Source organism: Panicum virgatum, chromosome 9K (genome assembly GCF_016808335.1).
Source record: "Panicum virgatum strain AP13 chromosome 9K, P.virgatum_v5, whole genome shotgun sequence".
In the NCBI taxonomy this organism is placed as follows: domain Eukaryota; kingdom Viridiplantae; phylum Streptophyta; class Magnoliopsida; order Poales; family Poaceae; genus Panicum; species Panicum virgatum.
Window position 1 is genome coordinate 58572883 of NC_053144.1, and position 23702 is coordinate 58596584.

The window sequence follows — 23702 nt, forward strand, 5'->3', positions numbered from 1 at the left end:
TTTTATTTATATGAAATTCATGTGAAATTTTAAGTTCAAAAGCGGCAAGGTCCAACCGCTAGGCCGCTACCCCCCGCGCCTAGCGCCTTAGCCGCCGTTCATAAGAGCGAATGAAGCTCCCGCCATGGCTCACGGCCGTGCCGCCGGACCCTCGGGCGTACGGCCACCTCATCCAGCTCTGCGCTGACTCCGGCAACCTCGCCGCCGGCCGCCAGCTCCACGCCCGCCTTGTCTCTCTCTCCGTGACGCCGTCTAACTTCCTCGCGTCCAAGCTCATCTCCCTCTACTCCCGCGCGGCGCGCCTCGACGACGCGCGCAGGGTGTTCGACGCCATCCCGCGGCCCAGCGTCTTCGCCTGGAACGCCATTCTTATCGCGCTCTCGCTCCACTCGCCAGACCCCTCTGCCGCGGTTCGCCTCTTTGCCGCCTCCGGCATCTCACCGGACGAGGTCACGCTCTCCGCGCTCCTCAAGTCGCTCGCCGCGTCCGGGCCGTGGCTGTCCGCGCTCGTGGCCGGGGAGCTCCACGCCGTCGCGATCCTGCGCGGTTTTGGGGCCGACCTGTTCGTGTCCAATGGGCTCATCACTGCCTATGCCAACGCCGGAGATACGCGCTCTGCTCGCGCGGTGTTCGATGAAATGCCGCAGCGAGACGTCGTGTCCTGGAACTCGCTGATATCATCGTATGCCCGTGAAGGATGGTACCGCGAATGCCTGGACCTGTTCCAAGAGTTGATACGGTTTCACACCGGTGGTGGCGGTGTTGGACCGAACAGTGTTACGGTAAGCAGTGTACTGCATGCCTGCACGCAGCTCAAGGCTGTTGATTTTGGGGTCAGAGTGCACCAGTTTGCTGCCGAGAATGGGCTTGATTTGGATGTTGCAGTTTGGAACTCAATAGTTGGATTTTACGCGAAATGTGGGCGGTTGCACTATGCAAGAGAATTATTCGAAGGGATGCCTAAGAAAGATTCAGTCAGTTACAGTGCAATGATCACTGGGTACATGAACCATGGGCAAGTTGAAAAGGGAATGCAGCTTTTCCGGCAAGCAGATGTTCAAGGAATAAGCATTTGGAACGCAGTGACTGCTGGATTGGTTCAAAATGGTTGCCTGTCCGATGTGCTTGGCCTACTGCATGAGATGATTGATTCTGGCATGCTACCCAATTCAACCACGCTTTCAATCATCATTCCATCAGTTCCTTTGTTCTCCACGCTGCTGGGAGTGAAGCAAGCTCATGGGTATGTGATCAGAAACAATTATGATCAGAGTATCAGTGTTGTGTGTGCATTGGTCGATGCTTACTCAAAGGCAGGATTTTTTTATGGGGCTCTGAAGGTGTTTGAATTGACTGGAGATAGAAGTAAAGTTGTATGGACGTCAATCATATCAGCTGCTGCATCCCATGGAGAAGCTGCAGAGTCATTGCGCCTGTTCTATGAGATGATCAGTGCTGGCACTAGGCCGGATACCATAACTTTCACTGCCGTGCTTACTGCCTGTGCTCATGCTGGCAAGGTAGCTGATGGTCGTAAAATTTTTGACTCCATGCAGGTTGTGTTTGGTATCACTCCAGTGATGGAGCAATACGCTTGCTTGGTTTCTGCACTCAGCCGTGCAGGGATGCTGAACAATGCACTTGAGCTTGTAAACAGTATGCCGATTGAACCAAATGCAAAGGTCTGGGGTCCATTGCTTAATGGAGCAGCAGAATTCGGTGATATTGAGCTTGGTCGATTTGCATTTGATCGACTGTTTATGATTGAGCCTAAGAACACTGGTAATTACATTGTAATGGCTAATTTGTACTCAAATTCTGGCAAATGGGAAGAAGCTGAGGTCATAAGGAGCATGATGTGGGGAGTTGGGTTGGAGAAGGTTCCTGGTTGTAGTTGGAATTGAAGGGTTCAATGGTCTGCATGTTTGTTGCTGTGGATACATCAAGCAAATGAGCCACATAAACTATGTGGCTGTTGATGTTTGAGTGATCTGAAATGTAGAAAAGGGCTTGTCCTCAACCAGTCTTAGTCTCTTAGATGAAGACAATTTATACTGATAGCATTCAAAAAATCTAATAGTTGAGGTGTGATTATTATGCCTGAGAGCACACCTGACTTTTGAGCTATTTGGGCCACATTATTTCGCTCTTGACTGTTTGGTCGGTTGCTTTGATTTGATTGATCAACTAAATTTCGTAGGACCAATGAACATGAGAGTTGTAGCCAACGAGTGTGTCCTTCCACGATCTTCTTATCTTAACCTTTTGAACTGATAGCTGACCTTAAACTCGATTTCTTTACAAGATGAGAGATACCAAAGCAACAGGTAATTCCATGAATAATATAAAATCATTGGAAGCAGTAGCAATCTAATTTGGATTTTCAGGTTGTGCAGGCATTAGCTATACCTCCAGTCCTGGATGGAACACCAAACAAGCTATGTGCAGAAGATTATTCACTTCATCAGCAAAAGTTTCTCTAGTGCTATGGATCCAATGAATAAAGGTTCTAAATTACAACAATAACCTGCTATTTTCAGTATCTACATTATAGAAACACCATAGGTTTTGTGTAAAGCTGTAGAATATACTGGATTTTTCTACAGTCCATAATGGTTTCCTGAACATTTTGTTCTCTCTATCAAAGCAAATGCCCAGACCTGCTTCGCATATCCCCTAGACGCCTACCCCGTCCTGGCATTACAATCAGAACTGCACAGAGCTAGCACAACAAGATCTGTCTTTTAGTGCCCCGTGCCTGTGGATCATGCTTCACATGCTTGGATCATTCTACTTCACTACTTCCCAGCTCATGAACTCCAAAAGGGAAAAGCGTGCGAGCAGTTTTCTGAATTGCAACAACTTGTTCTGGCCTCACTATCAGGAAGCCGTGACTCTTATTTCGTTTTGTTTCCAGGGTTCACATGCACCAAGTGCGCAAATGCATCAATGTGATAACGTTACTGGCGGTGTCTTTGATGGAATGATCTTAAACCATTAGGGGTTCGGCTATTTGCAGCCTTACAATGTTGGTGTATGGTGGTCCAGCTCACCCTGGAGCCTTGGAGTCCAAGTGAAGATAAGTGAGTATGATCACCTCATCTCTTTAATCATAGCTTACAGCTTTGCGTTCCCATTTGAGTACATACAGGGAGAAACATAGCTCCAGAGGTTGACCATTTCATAGTTAGGATCACATAGCGCCTAAAATATCCAAAAGAATTCACAGAGCTCCTAGGCATAGAGCCATCACAGGTTACCACAAACAAAACACGCACGAAGACAACCAGGGGGAACTTTTGTCACTTCGTTTCCCATTGTTATGACCTCTGCTGTCTGTATATTCTAGGAAAATGGTTGGGGTCGGAACCTTGCCATAGGCTAGTTACGTCCAATTGTCTGTTCCTGTGTCTGGATCCGTGAAGAGTTTCAAAATGTTTTGAATTGTTTCAGTGGTATTATGCCTGTTGATACTGATATCTTGTGGCACGTGATACAGCTCCCAGCAGGCCATGGTAATAGCCAGCGGTGGCCTCTCTCCACTGGGGGTGGCCCTGCGCGGAGCACCGGCATGGGCTACGTGTGTCTGGCTGCCTGCATTCACTTGCCGGAGAAGCGCCGTCGTCATCATGTTCGTCGCTCTCGGCGCAAAAGCTCTGCTCCAGATCGGGAGTGATGGTCGCCGGTAACGTAGTAATCATTCCTGAAAAAAAGACGTGGACCCGGCGAAGGATAACACTACTGCCCTGCAATACCTAGAAGTTACCGTTTCCATTGGAACAGGTACAGTCTCCCTCCCTTCGGTTTTGTCGTTCTACTTTGATCTCTTTACACTTTCTTTACCTGTTGTTTTACAGCGCTTAGTCTTTGACTGCCTAAATCTCCAGTCTAACCATGTCCATGGTGCCAAAGATCCTGCAGCAGCCGTCCAATGTCATGTCCCAATACGGCGTACCACGGATTCTGGCAATGATCCCAGGGCAAATGTCGCGGGTCTCTGTCCGTTTTCCTCATGCCCATAATTCGTGCATTATTCCTGGATGTTAAGCTCGTGGGCGAAGGAATTTTCGTACGGTACAAGAACATCAGCAGCAGAGCCTGCGGCCCGAGGAGAATCCCAAGTCCTCGCACAAACCACTCGGGCTTCGCAAAGATGGGGCGGCGCCGGATGCCAATCCCTCCAGCGTTTCTCCAGCTAATTCCTCCCGGCATTTAACATGGCAGGTCGGTTGGAATTAGTCTACGCTTTGTTTCATCAAACTCTGCGTGCTTCTACTGTTTGTTAGCGCATTGTTTTTGAGGGGTTGCTGTTAGCCTGTTAATATATTTGGGAGTCCACATGAGAGGACGGACAGCTCAAATGTCATTGTTAACGCTGTGCCATCTGTCGGTTACCTCTCCAATTCAGTCCAGTTCAAATCAAACTGCAGAGGCAGCACAGGCAGCTCGTGAGGCAGAGCGCGACAAGGTCGGACAGGGACGCTCGACGCGATCTCGTCCTGGTATCATGTACACGTACGTGCTAGTACTTCCATTCGTCCAGATTTTTTTTTCTATAAAAGAAAACAAACGAGAAGTCGGTGGATGCTGGGAATTCTTTTCAGGCGCTGCTATGCTAAAAACACGAGGAAAAGAAAATGCAGCAAGAAGACAGGACAGGAGGGCTGGGGTCGACGAACAGCAGCAAGCGGGTTGAATGAATGAAGCAGCAGGATCTGGCTTTCACGTGGCCGCCCTTTCTGCCCTCGGCTCCTCCCTCGCTTACACACACCATGGCAGAACTCAGGATTTCAGGTTGCAAGGCCCAAGGCGGTTGCCCACTTGCCCCACATGTCCCCCCCTGCGACCATCTCTTTGTACCGGTAAGTACACCTTTGCTTTTTAGTATCGTTAGCATTCTTATCTGTACCATCTACTCTGCAGGATCATTTTTTTGTAGGTTAAGGCTTGTGGCTTGGCACTTGGCAGCATCCAGGTATTATTTCTGAGCTCAACGCACACTATCATGTGAGGTGAGGTGACTGCTGCAAGCGGGCAACGTTGCACTCAAGAATTCTCCTACATTTTGTCTCCTGTGTCAGTCCAAAAAAAAAGTCCCAATATCTTCTTATTTCTGTAAATTCTTAGTGAAGTAAAAAAATGAAGAAAAAAAGGTAGATGTCGTAACTGAAGAATGTACTGCAGTGTAGTGAAAAGAGAGGGGATGGTTCAAGTGACGCCAGTAATGCACTTCACGGGTGGCCGTCACGGTCTCACGGACAAAACCGGCTCCTGTGGTCATCAAATCCCATGCCTCTTTTCGAGGCGCCGGTACACCTCTCCCAGACTCCCACAGAGAGCGTGCTCCAATTCAGCACCAGCCTCGCCGCACCTCCACTCTCCAGACAGAGGCGCCCGGCAGGCCGGCGCCTTCCGCTTCAAGCCTCCTCCACTTCACCAGCCCGTCGCCCGCGCCCTCCCCTGCCGCGCGAGCTCAAAAGCAGAGCCGCACGCAGGAAGCGCCCTACTCCGCCGCCACACGCTGCAGCTTACTAGAAGCTAGCAAGACTGCAAGAGCCCAAGCCCAAGCCGGGTATCACACGCATCCACCTGGATACGGGGAGGATCGGAGCATGGCTGCGCAGGCCATGGAATGCAGGTTGCTCCAATTTGCCGGGGTTGCTTGATTCGTTCTTGCATTCTTGGATTGTTTCTTGGCTCTTATCATCGTTTCAGAAACTGTTGCTAGGAATATTTTAGTTCTTGAGTTGCTTGTTGGATGTTCCAATGGAATCCTAGGAAAAATTTCTGACCTGCTTCTGCACTTGCGTTGCATTGCATTGATTCCAGGGTGAATGGTGGGGGAGGGGAGGGCGGTGGTGGTATGAGGACGGTGGAGTGTCTGAGAGGCAGGCTGCTCGCGGAGAGGGTGGCATCCAAGGCTGCCAAGGAGGAGGCCGACCAACTGGCCAAAAGGGTACAATCTTATCCCACCTTCTGTAACACATTCAGTACTGTTTCATCCTCTTTAATTTCTATTGGTTCACGTCCTGATTGAACTCTCTGTCTGCTGAATGTTTGATCTGATGGTTGGTTTGGCCGCAGCTGGACGAGCTGGAGAAGAAGCTCGCTGACGAGGTAAAGGTGAGGAACAAGGCGGAGAGGAGGCTCAGAAGGGCCATCAAGAAGCTCGAGTCCCTCAAGATTCTGGACGTGGAGCTCTCGGACGGCTCCATCAGCTCGCTGTCCTCCTCCAATGGCCGCTTCGGTCACCAGGCGCCGGAGGTGGAGGAGAGGAACAGCCCTGGCTCGTTGACCACTGATGATTCCGTGCCTTCCGGTCCTCAAGCAGGTGGCGATGCCGACACCGACAGCGCCAAGGGCTCCTCCGCCGGTTCCTGTACTCAAGGTAACTCCCAGGACGGGAGCTGGTGCTCCGTTGTGTCCGAGCAATCCCCGGCTGGTGCTTGCATGGATCTTGCCGGCACAAACAACACCAACAGCTCTGAGGAGAGGGCCGGCGATCATGATTCGGAGAGGTACGCATGCAGAATAACTCATTGACAACGAGTACTTAAATTGCTGTTTGGTATATAAAATAACAAAAATACTTGCTCAATTACTTTAGGGATTTGCTTTTTCAGTTTTTTTTGGCTTGCATATTACTCCTTTCAGACTTCTTTTGAGAGTAGTTGTTGGAGTTAAGTTTTTCTCATCTTTTTCAAGAGGTACTGACTTCTTTCAGGCTTCCTGCCAGAATTATGAAACCATTCCACCTCTTCATTGTTTACCTCTTTGGAGTTCCTGGAGGCTAGCTTCAGCAGGCATCTTTCACCACGTTAGCTGTAGAGGAAACAATTAGTGCTTCCCTTCGCCTTAGGACAGAATGATTGCCTTTTACAATTGCACACAGGAGGTGGACGGATTGTCTGGCACTACACGTTATCAGTTACCACATCAGTGGATGTTATTATAGCTGAACACGATAATTGTGCGCGTGCAATTGCAAACCACATGACCAGAAATGAGCAAAGGAGGAGAAATTAGTTTTACTCCAAACCTCAACCGTCACAAGTCTGACTGTCTAACAGCAAACGTCATGGGCATATTTGGAGAAAAATCTCGTTAAGCAATTGCATTCATGCTGATACCTTGGCAGTTTACTCCTCGCACGTATTGCTGGGATATCTGACTCGTGCAATGTGTTATTGTGGCAGGCAACACCTTGATGCATCCAGTGGCTGTGGCTCAGCGAAATCCGAAGTAGAATCATTCCACGACAGCGACGACAGGCTAGCGCTTGTGCTGGTAGACCCCCAGCTCGTTGCACAAGCGGACGGTGGCTCAAGAACGGAGGACAACGACACCCAAACAGCAGAGCTCCATGCCCTGACTCAAGACGAGGAAGCACAGCAGGGAGAAGAGAACAAGCTCGCCATCGTTCTGGCCGACCCACAGCCCCAGCCGGCTGCCACCGCCGTGGGAGCCGGCCCGCCGGAGCCACACGCCGACGTGGAGTCCGTTCTCCTGGCGCTGCGGCGGGTCAAGGAGCAGCTGCGCTACACGATCGAGCGGCGATCGGAGCTCGTCGCGCACTGAGGGCTCCGGGAGCGCGCTGGGCCGTTCACCATCATCAGACCTGCAGCGATTTATTCTATTCATAATCCTGTTTACGGGTGCATCTTGTCCTTTTCACCTGCAGTGAGTAATATACATAGCGCTGTTTAGGGGGTGTCTGTAGAGAATGGAATAAAGATTGGCACATGTGGAGCCACACTATTTACAGGTAATGGAATTCTTGGTAGCTTATCTGTTTCTGAATAGCATACAACGTGATACGCTTGTCAGAAAAAGGCCAATGGCATTGTGCTGAATGCACGCCGACCCTTTTTTTAAGGACCATTCGCCCACTGCACCGGCATCGCACCAGCATGCACCATGACATGGGCCTCCATATCCCATTTTGTAGCAGGCAGGACGAAGGGACACGATAAACAAGTGCTGATTTGTGTCTTCCAACAGTTGACAACACCATCTAGAGTACACGGAAACGAAGCCATCGTCGCCAAATTAGATGGAAACAGAAGGTACATGACCACCATCCATAAACCAGGCAGCAAATTAGCTACACTGCCCAGCTAAGCACCGTAAGTAGAGTCATACAAAGCAAACATCTCTAAGATGGCCGGGGCTGGGAAACACGCCCCGTTCATGCAGTTAGTGGTGTACAAAATATGGCTTCACCAAAGTCTCCAAGGAAAATATCTGAGACCTGAAAGAGTTGAAGTCATTCTTTCCATGTCAGGGAAACTACATCACTACATCAGCAAGTCTTGACAGGGAAGAATTGTTTCAGGATGTAACAGCACCGTCTAATTCTAACCTCATCAAAGGCAGAGTGCTTCGATCATGCTGTGCCTGCCACAGTAGCTGCGTCCTGCTTTAAGCATATACAAACAGGTAGAGAGCGCAGAAAGTTAGAACCAACTGACCAAACGTGAAAGCTCTGCACAGAAATCATGTAGGCAAAATTTCTTCATGAAACCATGCAAGACATACCGGCTTGGAGTTGCCCTTGCCATTTTCTCGAGGTGATCCACTGGATGTTTCTGCAAACCTGGAAAAGTTGCGAACAGATATAAGCTGAGCTGGTTGCTAGGTAAAAATTCTAGAGACTAATCAGGAACGGCACACCACTGCCATGTTCACTAACCTAGCAGCTCGCGCCTTTCTTTTTTCTTCCTCTGCCTTGTCAACATTTGCACCCTGACCAAATCGTTCTAAACGGGCTTTTTTCTTAGCCTCTTCATCAGATGAGGGCGAGGCAAGACCAAACCTGGCAGTCCCATTCATTTAACGACACATCAATTCACCACGTGGGGCAAAAAAAACTAGAACAACGTTACAGAATTTTCTGAGTATTTAACATACCTCTCAGCCCTGGACTTTTTCTTTTCTTCCTCCTTTACATTTGAAGACCCAGTCCCGAATCTTGTACATAGGACAAGTGAAATGAACTTTACTTAGTATAATCGTGATGATTATTTGGAAATTTGATCGGCCAAATAGGAATGGCACATAGTTTAGAGTATGCTAAAATTAAACCAAAATGGCTGAGGATCTACTAAGCTTGGCCTCAACTGGATTAAAGAGTGAAGTTTGCTTGGTTTTAATTTTTAAGCAACAACTGAACCTCATTTAGTAAAATTTACATGAAACACTACACAATGAAGACTATATATCTGTATTTGACTACTACAGCGTAGACCCCGAAAAATGTATAACAGCAATAATCTCATGGATAAAGAAATCAGTTGACCGCCTTAATATGAATGAAACAAAAAGTTAATAGCTCGTCTGATATCTGATACAGATCATAAAGCAAGACTAATTTCATAAAAGGGCATACCCATTACCCAATACAGAACACTCGCACAAATGGTGGGGTCTGGGTACGGAGATTTCATCATGTACCCGAAATATTGCAATAAAGTTACAAACAAACCATATGCGTAATATGAGCAGACATGCCTGACTTCAGATTTCAGAACAAACAAATGATTAAGAAGAGTTCAACAATAACACCATTTTATTGCCCAGGACCTTACCATCTAAGCAACAAAACTAATCTAGACATTTCAAATTTGACTCACTGAGGTTAGAACATCAGAAGAAAAGGTTGAACTTCTTCAAACTAGAAGAAGACTTAACAGCTCAAATCAAATCAAACATAAAAGATAAAACACTTCAACTATAATTCATGCAAGGACCTAGCTTCTTAGGTCGTGAAATGCACTGAGATCTCCATGAATCAGATCAGCAACAATTTTGACACGACACTGGATCATACACAGTAAAAAATGGGTGTCCAACAATTTCAGAATTACTGCAACATCACCGACATGGTTTGCAACACCATGGAATCGAAAGATACGACGTTAGACCTTACCTTATACTCTTGTATTTAAAAAAAAAAACTAAACGCCCAAAAGCTTCCTAGTTTCCACAGAAGCCTCCTGAGCAGGCCCGGCCCTGAGGGGGGGGGCGAGAGGGGCGGTCGCCCCGGGCCCCCGATTCCAAAGGGCCCCGCCAGGCATGCACATCCACCGATAGATGGTATAGGCAGCGAATCGGTGGTCAAATTGGCAGCTGGTAAATTTCTTGTTTGGTTCCAAATTCCAACGAGCCACTTCTGATTTGGATCTTCTTCTCATCTTGTTTTTGGGGCCACGGGAGGGAGATGCTTACGCCACCGCCACACATACTCGTTGTTTGTCCACGTCGACGCGTCGTTTCGACAGGCCGCCGGCGACTTTCGCGGACGCCTGACGCCAACAAGCCGCTAGACCGAGATGACGACTCGCAAGGACGCTACCTTGTGGTTCCGTTAGTTGTGAGCCTGTGATTACCAATTACGATCTTCCATGCCGATCTGATTCTCTGCCACTGCTGTTTGCCGATCAGCTATCAATCTAATTCTGTCTCAACTTTTATTTAATTTTCTGCACGACAGCACACAACTAGAGAAATAGACCACGGCGTCAGGCGACTAGACCTTGAAGGAATTGAGAAAATTAACCGTGCATTGGAGATCCTGAAGCCGATAAAGAAAATCTAATCCTTAAAAAAACACGATGCTCAGGATGAACCATAATACTTCATTCTGTAGGGATATGTATGCATCACATATTTTCTTGTCAGTGTTATAGCTGGCTCTAATCTTTATGCTTTCTTTCAGATTGGTTATGGTTCTCGTGGTGATCTCACTATACTGGCTACTCTTGTTGTCAATAACAGATAATATAGAGGTATGGCTAATATCGTCATATATATTTTTCTTATATAGTAATTATTACGGTATTTATTAAAAGGGCCACCTATTTGAGGTCTTGCCCCGGGCCCCCAAAATCTCGGGACCGGGCCTGCTCCTGAGAGGGATGGGCTGTATTCAACTCCCTGAAATCTCTATCTATGCAGACTATTCTGTTTAAATCTAAAAGAGATAGGCTAATTGCTCCATATTACCGAAACATTGTGCTTGAATCGTGAACTAGCCGATTTGTTAGGAGAAAACCTCTAAACCCTAGGAAAGGGGATCCATGGAACACTTACCTCTCGGCGCGGCTGCTGCGCTTCTCCTCCTCAGACATCACCACCTGCGTGCCGAACCGCTCCGCGCGGCGCATCTTCTTCTCCAGATCCGTGCCCCCGGCCGCCGCGGTCGCGGCAGCGGTAGGGTTTTGTGCCGGCGTTTCAGAAGCAGCGCTCGGAGCCGCCTCTCCGGTGGATGCGGCCACCGGCGAAGGCGTGGCGGCCTCCGCGGGCGTGGAGCTCTGAGATGCCATCGGCGACGGAGAGGGAGAGGAGAGCTCGGCGGGGAGGTCGCGGTCGCGGGGTGTGCGGGCGTGTGGAGAGAGATATTTCACTACCCTTTTCTGCGCGTCGCTGCTGCTCTTTTCCTCCGCATCGGCGCCTCGGCAGTCGGCCCCGCCCGCCCCCCTTGGGCCTTGACAGCTTTTTTTCCCTTCCCCAAAAGCAAATGGCCTTGGGCTGAGATACACAAATAGGGCCTGGTTTGTGGCATCTCTTTATCTTCATTTTGAAAATTAGGACATACAATATGTGCTAACTTATGTTTCTCTAAAAAAAATAGGTTTATGTAGTATGTCAATATTAAGTTTCTATAATAATTTAGACTGTTTTTAGTTACGCTTCTACAACAGATTTTCCCTCGTTATCTGCCACGAGAATGCCGTATGGGGAAGAAATGTTTGACATTATATTTTTGGCATGGACAATAGTAACGCATGTATCTGAATGGCACTGCGAGAAATGGTACTCTAGTAGATATACCATTTTCGACCATTGAATATATTAGCATAGAAGCAGGAGCCTAGGAGATCGCAATGTTTGTAACTTTAGTCCTGTAGAGATACCATTTATAACTTAAAGTCACATGCTTTATTTTGCAAAACAAGCATCTAATTAATAAACCTTATATGACCATGTCATGTTCTGATAGTTGTTGTGTTGGAGGCGTCACCAAGTGACCTCCTGTCGTTCATCAGAATGCAAGGTACCTTACTCTATACGATGAGGCTATACAATGATATCAACCCTAATAGCTAGTGCACCAAAATAAAAAAAAAAATCAAGGAATTGCATACCGCACCTGCCCAGTCTTTCAGATTGACAGCCAGCCTGTGCCCTGGCCGAAACGATAGCCACCGCCTGGCCCTTTTCAATGGCAAGGTGATGCCTTCGCAGTCGGACACAGATTTAGTGACATTCTCCATGACACGTGGGATCCATGTCTTTCGAGTCTCACATGTTAGTGACTCAATGTCACCGAAAATGTCACCGAAAATGTCACCGAATCTCAATGAGATAGATGCCGATATGCCATCGCAACATCAGTCAGGTGCTGCCTCCGCTGTCGCAGCAACAGGGTGTGGCGGCCTCCCAGGAAACAGAAGCCAACACGCCACCAATTTCAGGTTTTGAATAGAGTGGTCAGGACTTCGTGTGTGCTTTCCATGATAAGATCACGGTAATTTCGAAATCATGTGTGCTTTGCATGGCAATAAGTAATCACCTTCTGGTTAAGGCAAACTTGGTATGTGTCTGCCTGGCACAATGCGCATGCTAAGAAACCATAATTTAAAAACCGTTTGTGCTTTCCATATACAAAGAGGCAACTGTAGTAATTATGGTTGGAATTAGCCAATTTGGTATGCATGAGATTTGGCATGCATGTGATTACCAAATATGATTTGAGTGTTTGCCGGGTGGGATTTGAGGTGGGTATATATGGTGGGCGGGTAGATTTTTACCCATGGTGAAAAAAGAAGAGAGCCAAAACCCAGGAAACATTTTAAAAAGCATTTTTCCTTCCTCACACAAGACATTCACCTTCCATTGACCTCTCAAGTGGGTCCAACGTGAGGGGTAAGACGAGTCCATTCGAGTGAAAAATATTTTTAATTATTTTTTATCTTTATAGTAGATAGATAGAAAGATAGATTTCAACAGCATGTACGATCAGTTCATTGTGAATATGGTCAAAGAAAACTAGAGTTTTGAAAACATCCTACTGATTCAAGTTCTTAGCTAGAAATGACCTCGTCGATCATCAGTTATGTCATACACTCAATACTCCTAGATAGTTTGCAAAAGAGTTGCATCATATAGATGACCATATATGCACACACGTATGTGAGCGGATGCAGTCACATGATAGCCAAAAAGTAAAAATGACCCAATCAGATACTTAACAAAATGACCATATAAACTGAAGGGGAAAAAAGAAAAAACATTTATGAAGTCTTTATCGAACCTAATACGCCTTGCTGTGTATAGAAATAGGTAGAGAGAGCACTACCACTACTACAGAATAGGCATTTGTTCCAGGCCATTTGTCCCGGTTGCCTTTGGGCCCGGGACAATAGGTGGTTTTTGTCCCGGGTCCAAAGGCTAGCCGGGCCAGCGGGGGAGACAGGGGTCTTTTGTCCCAGTTGGAGGTACCAACCCGGACAAAAGGTCCCCCTTTTGTCCCGGTTGGTGGCTCCACCCGGGACAAAAGGCCCAACCCTTTTATCCCGGTTGGTAACATCAACCCGGACAAAAGGCCCCTCCACGTGATAGTTCAAAAGGGAGTTATTCTTTACTGAATCACATGTACTACTTAGGTGAGTTGGTAAGGATGTCATGCGCTAGGCAATAGATCTTGGGTTCGAATCCCGCAGGGCGCAAAGATTTTTTTAGCGCAAGAGACCTTTTGTCCCGGCGGCCGAATCCCGGTTCCAAAACCGGGACAAATAGCCCTTTGGAATCGGGACAAATGGCTCGATCTGTAGTAGTGTACGCGGGTAGAGTTAATTAATGTCATAATTTGTTCCGCCATCTCTTGGAACTTGGATGATACCAATGCAAGACGTACATTGTACATACGTTGAGCGTATGGAAGATGGCAAGGTGCATGTCCCTGCCGACCAACACGTTACAAGTGCACCCAAATCAAAAGCATATACCCGCTCTGGTTTGTCCCCGTGCGCGGCTGCACAACCGCAAGAATCCTCATCGAATCTGTACGGCTCCAACTTAAGCAACTCCAAGCAGGGCTACTTAAGCACCCTCCAGCTGTAATGCTGTAACCAGTTCAGCAGTCAGCAGCACGCGCGCCTATCAGCTTAGCTGCTGGAGCGTTACGTTCGATCCTCACTCGATGGCGACGATGCACGCACAAGGGGCGGCGGAATGGGCGTGGTGGATCGGCCTCCTCCTCGGCGCCGCCCCGCTGCTCGCGCTCGCCGCCTGGCACTGCAACGACGTCGGCCACTGCGCCGCCTTCGCGATGAGGCGCTGGCGCCGTGATCGCCGCGCGAGGCTCCCGCCGGGCCACATGGGCCTCCCGCTCGTCGGCGAGAGCCTCGCGCTGCTCTGGTACTTCAAGCTGGCGCGCCGCCCCGACGGCTTCGTGGACGCCAAGAGGAGGCGCTACGGCGCGGGCGGCGTGTACAGGACGCACCTCTTCGGCTCGCCGACCGTCCTCGTCTGCTCCCCGGCGGCCAACAAGTTCGTCCTGCAGTCGTCGTCCCAGGACGGCACCTTCGGCGTCCGCTGGCCCGCGCCGGAGCTCGTCGGCGTCTCCAGCGTGGTCAACGTCCACGGCGGCCAGCACGCCAGGCTCCGCGGCTTCATCCTCGCCGCCATCAACCGCCCCGGCTCGCTCCGGACCATCGCCGAGGTCGTCCAGCCGCGCGTCGTGGCGGCGCTGCGCTCGTGGGCGGACAAGGGCACCATCGCCGCCGCCACCGAGATCAAGAAAGTAATTAAGCAGCAGCCTCACCACTGTTTGTTTACATTCTTGCTGTGATGCACGGACAGGACAGATCGAGATGCATGCATGCTCATTAGTATTAGTTTGATGCGACACATAAATTCGGATGAATAACGACGCAGGTGACGTTCGAGAACATATGCAAGATGTTCGTGAGCATGGATCCGTCGCCTCTCACCGACATGATCGACGGCTGGTTCGCCGGCTTGGTTGCCGGATTCAGGGCGTTCCCTCTAGACCTCCCCGGAACGGCATACCGTCACGCTCGCGCTGTACGTGAATGAAGAAGAAAAAAAAGAAGAGTTTTCTTGTTGCTTTTATCTATAATATGGAAAGCTTAATTATCTCTGAGACTCTTCATGCTGATGCCTGATGATGCACGTACGCATGCAGTGCCGCAGAAAGCTAGACGCCGTGTTCAGGGAGGAGCTCCAGAGGAGGAGGAGGAGGAAGGAGACGACGCTGGATGTCGACGGCGACTTGATGAGCGGGCTGATGCAGATGGAGGACGAGCAAGGAAAGAAGCTCTGCGACGACGAGGTGGTTGACAACATCGTCTCCCTCGTCGTCGCCGGCTACGAGTCCACCTCCAACGCCATCATGTGGGCGGCCTATCACCTCGCCAAGTCGCCCCATGCTCTTCGCAAGCTGAGAGTAATTAATAAGCGCTGTTATTGTTTGTACCATTTCGAATGGATCGTGTAGCTGAACGACGATGTTTATCTGCACTTGTTTCAGGAGGAGAATGAGTCTATAAGCAGAGACAAGAATGGTGGCTTCATTACCCTGGATGACATCCCCAGCATGAAGTACACTGCCAAGGTACGTCCGTACATAAAGAAGTTCAGAATGCAAGTGCCACTTTTTAATTAGCTCCAGGATGCATGCAATTTATTCTGACGAGTTCATCGTCTTCCACAGGTGGTGGAAGAAACGATCAGAGTAGCCAACATTGCTCCAATGGTTTATCGCGTGGCACACAGAGATGTCGAGTACAGAGGCAATTAAGCAGTCACACTTCAGTATTTGTCACAACTCTGAAATTAAAGAAAGCTTAACCATCTAGCGAATACATTATGGGCAGGTTATACCATACCCAGAGGGTGGAGGGTTGTGGTTTGGCTGCGCTCGTTGCATACTGACGCCAACTATTATGACGATCCACTGAGCTTCAACCCCGACAGATGGGATGTGAGTTCGGGCGTGGCTTCTTGTGACTGCTTCGCTAGTTCGCTTTTTAGAGATCTCACAGAGACACAGTATACAAATTAAAGCTATTTAGCTCGTATGCTGATTGTGTCATGAAGGGCTGATGTTTCAACATTGCACATTATTTTCGTTATCACTTGATCAGAAACCACCGAAGCCAGGGACCTACCAGGTCTTTGGAGGAGGGCCCAGGATCTGCGCTGGAAATATGCTGGCAAGGCTGCAGCTCACTATCATGCTCCATCACCTAGCTGTTGGTTACAAGTAATTACTACTAATGCTACTCTATTTGATGCTCCATCACCTAGCTAAATCCCCGGTCCCTATGGTTTCCCCTGGATTTGACAGGACATTGCTTACTGTCTGTTAAATAATACTCAAAGTTTTAAATTTGAATAATCTTAAATTGATGATCATCTTGTTGGCTTGAATTCTTTCAGATGGGAGCTGCTCAATCCTAATGCTGAGGTTACATACCTTCCACACTCAAAGCCGGTAGATGGGGCTGCTATGTCCTTTAGCAAATTGAGCTCTGGTTAAAATGCAAGACGTGCTCAGCTCTGTGCAGATCGAGAAAGATAATTGAGTTGAGAGCACTGTTGCAAGCATGCTTCATTAGCTCATTTGATAATATTATGTTCCTCGTGCTCTACATTATGTATGTATATCAACATCTTTAGTTATAATATACATATATTGTTCTATGGTAGAGTGAGATAGAATTCATGTAATCTTTACTCTGCTGTGTTCTACCGTAGAAACGACTAGGGGAACCCAAATTTACCTTTCTAGCCCCCAGACTAGGGAGCAAACATTAACCGAAAGGACCATCCTAATAAACATCTTGGCAATTGAAGATCATATACATTATAGGTACATGTAGCCAAGTCTAAAGGAGAATTTAATTTAACTAGAAATTTAAAAGTGGTATAAAATTTAAAACATAATAAATAAAAATGGAGTGCATATTAGCTACGCTGTGTGCCATATCATGCCAACTTTATTTATTTATTGTGTAGTCTTTATGTCATGGTTGCATACAGCTAATCATTATTTCCTAAGTAACCCTGCTGTATTACTTTTTTCTTTATGAGGGGTTAGGAGTAACACTCACTGTGATTATTCTAACTAGTCTATCAACCAGTGCTCCCGCACAGGCTAATTATAGATATCTAATAATTATCTATCTCACGCTCTCTTTAACCAATTAAATATTCTAATCTAGTATTATAAAGATACATATTTATCATTATGTAATTGTAATAAATGTGATAGGTTTAGTTACTAACAATTTTTTCTCATTTTGCATCATACTTCCATATACGTTTGATATGTATTTAATCGAACACTTTGTTTGAGCTATGTGAACAACATGAAAATTGGTATTCTTATATCTTCTCTAATACATGAATATATGGTGACACACACATTATAATTAGTTTTTTATATAAATAATATCATAAATAATATACTAATAATGATAAAAATAGTAATTTAGAATTTTATATTGATGCACTTTAAGATTTTATTATAATAATGTAATTTTGATTCAGATTTGGGATTTATTTTAATTTTTTATAATGATATCATTGGATAATATATATGAAAATTTAGGGGTTATTAGATATTATTTTATAATGGCATAAGTGGGTAATTTACATGAAGATTAGGGGGTTACTTTAGATTATTTTTATAATAGCAGAGGTGGGTAATTTAGATACATGTGTAGGGGTTACTTTAGTTTATTTTCATAATGGAAAAGGTGGGTAATTTATTAAAAAAATAACATATCCAATGGCAATTATGATTAGAGTTGCCGAATTGATGGCCAGATGTTTATGATTTTTGTGAGAATTTATAGGATTTCTCTATTTTTTAGAATGTCCACCTAAGATCCTAGGTGGCATCACCTGGAGGCTTCAAAAGGAGCCTCCAATTCCAATTAGTAATAGTAAGATTGTTTACTTTTACTGAGATGGTTCTCATTGTTTATTTAACTAGGTGATACCCTGCGCTTTGCTGCGGGTTTTCTTAAATAAAAATTTTAAGGTGAAATTTGGAAGTAGAATCACTAAGGTGATTGCATGTCAATATTCTTTTGCAATCAACATTACACATGAAACCACGTTTATTTTGTTGAGAGAGAATTGACCGGCTCAATAATTGATCCTCCATGTATTATTTCTACTATGGGAATTTTATAGCGTGGTACTAGCAAAAATTAATAAATTCCATGCATGGATGCTATTAGTCATAGAAAATTGGTGGAAGATATAAATAGATGGTTGGAGTGGATGGTGATGTGGCGTCTGATATAGTGGATTCCAAATGACGTGGATAGCTTGCATGTTGAGAGAAATGGAGTTAATGACTCTTAGTGGGGTGCATCTATATAGAATATATTGTTTGGGGGAGAAAAGGAGCAGCAAAAATAGCATGCACTGAAACAAATTAAAATTCTGCAAAGCTTGCTAGGATTAACATGACTTAATCAGTTAGGTCAGAGATTTTCGGCTAATGGAATAAGAACATCTCCCCACATCGTCAGAAGCTTTAGATGCTTTAGCCGAGTTAATTAGGTCATAGATGACGTCATGACAACATACAAGCACCTAAAATCATTGGACCAACGAAAGGGTGACCCCATCAGTGACGTCACCCTATCGACTGAACAGATGGACCGGTCAAACTTCGACCAGGCAACAAAAGTGTAACCTCACTAGCATGATCAGAAGAACAAGTTAGGGGCAGTCACGTCCCCCCCCCCCCCCCCCCCCCCACCACCACCACCAAAAAAACACTTAGCCGCCAGCGAGAGAGGCTCCCAATTCCCGTCCCTAAACAAATTTAACAGTCGTTCTCCAACTCTAAGCAGCCACCCCATCAGCAGTCACCTCACGGCCACCCCACTAAAATCCACTCGTATAAATACCAATTCAGGCCGATCAGTGATCATCTCACCACCACCACCAGGCATAAGATTTCTCGGTCAGCCGCGCTCACCAGAAGTCCAGAACCACCGCTGCTTCGGGTCTCCATCCCCTGCCTGCCTGCCTGCCACACCCAGCTCGTGCGTCGCCATGGCCGCCGCCGCCGCGAAAGAGGCGCTCCCGCCGGCCCTCGGCTCCACCTCCCAACCTCCACCCGTCTTCGACGGCACCACCAGGTAGATCACCAAACCATGCTATTGCACTGCTTGCTTCTTCTTTTTGCAGATTTGCATTGATCAGATGGTGATTAGAGGGTAATTGTATGTGTTTGTGTTTCTGGATGACGTGAACTCGAGAAGGCTGTACATTTGCTACTTCTGCCCGTTCGCTCAGCGCGCCTGGGTTACCAGGAACTTCAAGGTACTTGCTAGTACTACTTTCAGTTTCTCGCAGAACCTGTTTTTTTTTATAACTGATTTGTACCTGTGAAAACAGGAGGTCTTCAAACAATGAAGCTTGATTCGTTTGCTTCCTCTCCAGGGTTTGCAGGACAAGATCGAGCTGGTGGCCATTGACCTGCAGGACAAACCAGCTTGGTACAAGGAGAAGGTTTACCCACAGGGCACGGTATGGTGAACCTCCAATTCTGCCTGTCCATGGCGGCCACATCCATCCTCTCCTCCGTGAACACCACCCTTGAGAACATTTCTTTCTCGGCAGGTGCCTTCCCTGGAGCACAACAACGAGATCAGGGGCGAGAGCCTGGACCTGATCAGATACATCGACAGCAACTTCGATGGCCCGGCGCTGCTTCCAGAGGTAAGGCTGATCATACACTCTGTCACCTTCACTGCAGCTTGAGCGAAGCACTCGCAACAAATGCAGTGGTTTCAGACCGTCTCAGTCAGAGCAGGGGATGTGCAAAACTGATACGTTTGGATGTGTTGGGTTTCCTGCAGGATGCTGCAAAGAGGCAGTTTGCTGATGAGCTGATCGCGTATGCCGATGCGTTCACCAAGGCGCTCTACTCGCCCTTGATGGCCCACGCAGATGTGTCAGATGAAGTCGGTAAGTAAGACCATTGCATTGAGCTTTGGACTGAAAAGATTGCAGCTTGGATTCAGTGACACGCTGCCTCGCTCAAACCGTCTGTTTCTTCGTCAGTTGCTGCTCTGGATAAACTAGAAGCCGCTCTATCCAAGTTCAACGACGGCCCATTCTTCCTCGGCCAACTTAGTTTGGTATCACACTGCGTTTCAACCTGAAATGTTGTTTGAGTTTTCCTACTTGGTTGGATTACCCATTTTTTATATTCTTTTTCTAATATAAATGATGCCCTGTCACACTGTCAGGCGGATATTGCCTACGTCACGATTTTGGAAAGGGTTCAGATATACTATTCCCATCTTAGGAACTATGACATCGCCAAAGGCAGGCCCAACCTTGAGAAATTCATTGAGGAGATGAACAAGATCGACGCCTACACACAAACCAAAAACGATCCTCTGTTTTTGCTTGATCTTGCCAAGAATCATCTTAAGGTCAGTGATAGATGCTTCCCGGAGTGAAAGTACGCTCAGCTCTTTTTGCAGCTTTTTTTTTTACTTGACATTCGTTTACCAACTACACGTCGTAACATTTTCAGATCGCCTGAAGACATGACAGCACGGCAGTCCGTTGACGAGAGACACGTCAGTTTATCAATATGATGCTACTGTTTTTGTTCAATAAAAGATGACATATTGTAAACGGTTTTAATATCATTTCCTAAGTAACCTTTCTGTATTACTTTGAAGAACAATAATGTCAGAGTGTCATTTAGTGCTGAGGGGTTAGCAGTACAGTTTTTTTTATGGTGTTGTATTGAGACTGTAGCTATCCTTTTCTTTTTCTTCTCAAGCAAATCACGGGTTTGGACCTTTTACCGCTCACTGTGATTATTCTCCTTGCTTAGTTTACTGGAAAAGAAAATAAAAGAGAGTAAAAATAACATGCACTCAACAAATTAAGATCTGCAAAACTTGCTAGGATGAGCAAGACTTAAGCAGTTGGGTCATAGATATGGTTTTGGCTAATGGAATAAGAACATCGATCGATCTCTCCACATCGGCAGACGCTATAGACGAGTTAGGTCATAGATGACGATATACTCCATCCGTTCCAAATTATAAGTCATTCCAAGAATTGGAGAGTCAAAGTTTTTCAAGTTTGACCAAATTTATATGACAAGGTAATAACATTTATGATACCAATTAAGTATCATTAGATTCTTTGTTAGCTATATTTTCATAGTGCACCTATTTGATGTCATAAATCTTTGTATTTCTCTCTATAATTTTGGTCAAACTTTAAGATAGTTTGACTCTCCAAAATTCTTGGAATGACTTATAATTTGAAAACGGAGGGGAGGGAGTACAAGCTAAGCATCTAAACTGGCGCAATATACAACTGAATAGTTGCATAGAAGCAAAGATGACGACCCCATGGCCCCATCGATTACTGTCACTAAACAAATGGAAATGGGTACCGATGAAATTCTGACCAGACACAAGGAACAAAAGTGTAACCTCGCTAGCGTGACCGGATACAAGGCTTTCCAAATTCATTTATCAATTTTAAGCCCTCACAAGTCGTTCCAATGTGTTTGCAAGCAAATACTTCCTTTTGTTAAGAGGAAGCTTCCCCGTAGTTACAAAATCTACACCAAAACTAATTTTTAGAACAATTGACAATTCAGTACATATTTGCTTGGAAAATTACACTTGTATTGCAATCTCTTGCGTTTTTGGGCAAAAATGAAACCTTAATGGGCCTGTCAAGTGCTTCAAATAAGGTGACAGGCTAGACATCTTCAGCCCAGTTTCCTCTATCTCTACATAGCGAAATCAGCACCATAGGCTCTGGCGTCTCATTCGTCCACGTCGTCTGTATTTCTCAACCGTTGGATTCCCACAGAGCTTGATCGAGTCTTTCGTCTCTAGCACCATCCTCGTCATTTCTAGCGAGTGCTAGACTATCGCGATGCTTCCGTTAACGGTGACCCCATGGTGTCTCGAGCTTGAGGCCCTTGTTCCCCTCCGCTGCCAACCTGCCATCGCCGCCTCAAGTCATCCACCATGGGGACTCGGCTGCCTTGTGCCGCGTCTCCGCTCCTCGTTGCATCGCTCTCGCCGTCATCTTCGCCGGACGCCACCTTCCCCAATGGCCCACCACGGCTAGAATCGACGGTGTTGCTCAGGGCGGACGTGAAGGAGCTAGCTTGTGGCCATGGCAGACCACCGTGGAGGGAGCGGAGCGGAGCAACAAGGATGTTAGAGGCACGACTCAGCAAGCTCTCCGCTGACACTGCAGCGAGTCTTCTCCGGGCCAGCCTGTACCGCCACCTGCGCCCTCTAAAATGTAGTCCTGCCATGTCTCGGCTGCTGCTCACCTCCCCATGTGGGACGGGCACGGCCGTCCACCTCGACGAGGCCCGTGCTCCCCTGCTTCCTCCACCAATGGATTCCTCATATTCGTACAGGCAAGCAAAATCACAATTCACAGACATGTGCTAACTCTCCAGTCATATGCACACTAGGTGTTTGCAGGAATGCTCCTGTGAGTACTGTGCTACATTAAGATCCACTAAAATTGGACATGCTACCGCTTCAGCTCCTAGCATCTCGACTTCATTTCATCTGTAGGAATGTTCAACTGAATGTTACATAATTTTCAGGGAACCCGTGATCTAAAACCTGCACAATAGGCAACAGAGTACCTAGGAAAGTTCCACTTCACTGTTCAGCTACCAGAAGGTAAATAATTACATAGTTGTGTATACTTAATTTACAGATTTTACATGGACACAGGCTGACAGTTCCTACCATTGATTTCCGCAAGCAAAAACTACTGATTTTGTGCAAATGGACACTGCATTATGTTTAATGATGACAAATTATAACAAGCGGGAATGGGGAAATAATTCAGAGTTGACAACAAGCTCCAAATTCTATTAGCCTAAGTGCCTAACAACACTTAGTAATTAAGAAATAATCATTTTTTGAATGCAACAGGAATGAAAGCCCGCTTTCTCCAAAAGACAGATTAAAACTAACATGATTAACTCTATGTGGACAGTCATAACTAAGCAGCTCCGGTTACATTGCTAAAATGCAGATTTCTATAAGAATTGAAGTGTATACTGTGAAAGTGTGAATATTTCTGCAGATCGCATCGGGTCCTGCATCTCACTTGTTATCAGAGTTACACTTGTTTTCTACTTTGCATTATTTTGTCAGAAACTCTTGTTTTCTGTAGTTACTGCCATATTTCATTCCTTCAGTTCCTTTGTCAACTATCTTGTAATTTCTATTTTTCATCTATGTTAGGAGATAGAAATGGGCCCCTAAACTGACAATGATGTGAACCTCATCAATGCTGGAAGGATACTGCAGAATAGAAAAACTCTTGCTGAGTCTTCAGTACTAATTGGATAAATTGCTAGATCTGTAATTACAATCTATATTGTTCTCCTAATGTGTTTCATTTCCTTGGCATAAGCTCCGTAGTCCAATACTACTAGCTTTTGTGTACTCGACTGTTAGAAGAGAAACTGTTGCTAAATTCTACTTAGAAAAAAAATCAAATATAGACCTTGGGGGCGATTCAGCCTTGTGTCAGTCTCGCAAACAACCTTACTATTCAGGTGATGTGTTCTGTTATTGCAAATTGAGCTTCTACTCATGTTGGTAACGCTACACGTAAGA

At 46.3% G+C, this 23702-nt stretch overlaps 5 protein-coding genes across 7 annotated transcripts; 4 read left to right on the plus strand and 1 right to left on the minus strand.

The window, feature by feature from the left end:
• The first annotated feature begins 70 nt into the window (after positions 1 to 70).
• LOC120652762 lies at positions 71 to 7796 on the plus strand. 2 transcript variants are annotated; one of them, XR_005666649.1, is made up of 5 exons: positions 71 to 2327; positions 2388 to 3083; positions 3500 to 5956; positions 6085 to 6518; positions 7197 to 7769. XR_005666649.1 is itself a non-coding variant. In XM_039930684.1 (5 exons), the coding sequence occupies exons 2-5, from the start codon at positions 5613 to 5615 to the stop codon at positions 7576 to 7578; spliced, it is 969 nt and encodes a 322-aa protein (XP_039786618.1). In that variant the 5' UTR covers positions 4405 to 4515; positions 4605 to 5612; the 3' UTR covers positions 7579 to 7796. The 2 variants fall into 2 exon arrangements, 1 of the variants encoding a protein (XP_039786618.1); XM_039930684.1 differs by lacking the exons at positions 71 to 2327; positions 2388 to 3083 and having other exon boundaries at positions 4405 to 4515; positions 4605 to 5638; positions 5830 to 5956; positions 7197 to 7796.
• Positions 7765 to 11463, minus strand: LOC120652763 (protein MODIFIER OF SNC1 11-like). Of its 2 annotated transcripts, none has more exons than XM_039930685.1 (6): positions 11092 to 11435; positions 8911 to 8970; positions 8693 to 8815; positions 8539 to 8596; positions 8363 to 8419; positions 7765 to 8251 (listed from the first exon to the last, which is right to left on the minus strand). In XM_039930685.1, exons 1-5 carry the CDS (start codon positions 11322 to 11324, stop codon positions 8387 to 8389), a joined length of 507 nt encoding a protein of 168 aa, XP_039786619.1. In that variant the 5' UTR covers positions 11325 to 11435; the 3' UTR covers positions 7765 to 8251; positions 8363 to 8386. The 2 variants fall into 2 exon arrangements, with proteins under 2 accessions (XP_039786619.1, XP_039786620.1); XM_039930686.1 differs by having other exon boundaries at positions 7767 to 8251; positions 8363 to 8416; positions 11092 to 11463.
• Positions 11464 to 13839: 2376 nt separating this feature from the next.
• On the plus strand, positions 13840 to 16680 carry LOC120648836 (ent-kaurenoic acid oxidase 1-like). Its single transcript, XM_039925484.1, has 8 exons — positions 13840 to 14806; positions 14941 to 15090; positions 15212 to 15472; positions 15557 to 15640; positions 15740 to 15818; positions 15903 to 16009; positions 16173 to 16291; positions 16468 to 16680. The coding sequence occupies exons 1-8, from the start codon at positions 14204 to 14206 to the stop codon at positions 16565 to 16567; spliced, it is 1503 nt and encodes a 500-aa protein (XP_039781418.1). The 5' UTR covers positions 13840 to 14203; the 3' UTR covers positions 16568 to 16680.
• A 2239-nt stretch (positions 16681 to 18919) lies between these two features.
• LOC120652764 (protein IN2-1) lies at positions 18920 to 20888 on the plus strand. Its single transcript, XM_039930688.1, has 8 exons — positions 18920 to 19193; positions 19317 to 19377; positions 19498 to 19584; positions 19678 to 19776; positions 19917 to 20025; positions 20122 to 20198; positions 20310 to 20498; positions 20603 to 20888. The coding sequence occupies exons 1-8, from the start codon at positions 19108 to 19110 to the stop codon at positions 20609 to 20611; spliced, it is 717 nt and encodes a 238-aa protein (XP_039786622.1). The 5' UTR covers positions 18920 to 19107; the 3' UTR covers positions 20612 to 20888.
• Positions 20889 to 21823: 935 nt separating this feature from the next.
• On the plus strand, positions 21824 to 23615 carry LOC120652767. Its single transcript, XM_039930693.1, has 2 exons — positions 21824 to 22477; positions 22673 to 23615. The coding sequence occupies exons 1-2, from the start codon at positions 22074 to 22076 to the stop codon at positions 22686 to 22688; spliced, it is 420 nt and encodes a 139-aa protein (XP_039786627.1). The 5' UTR covers positions 21824 to 22073; the 3' UTR covers positions 22689 to 23615.
• The last annotated feature ends 87 nt before the right edge of the window (positions 23616 to 23702 follow it).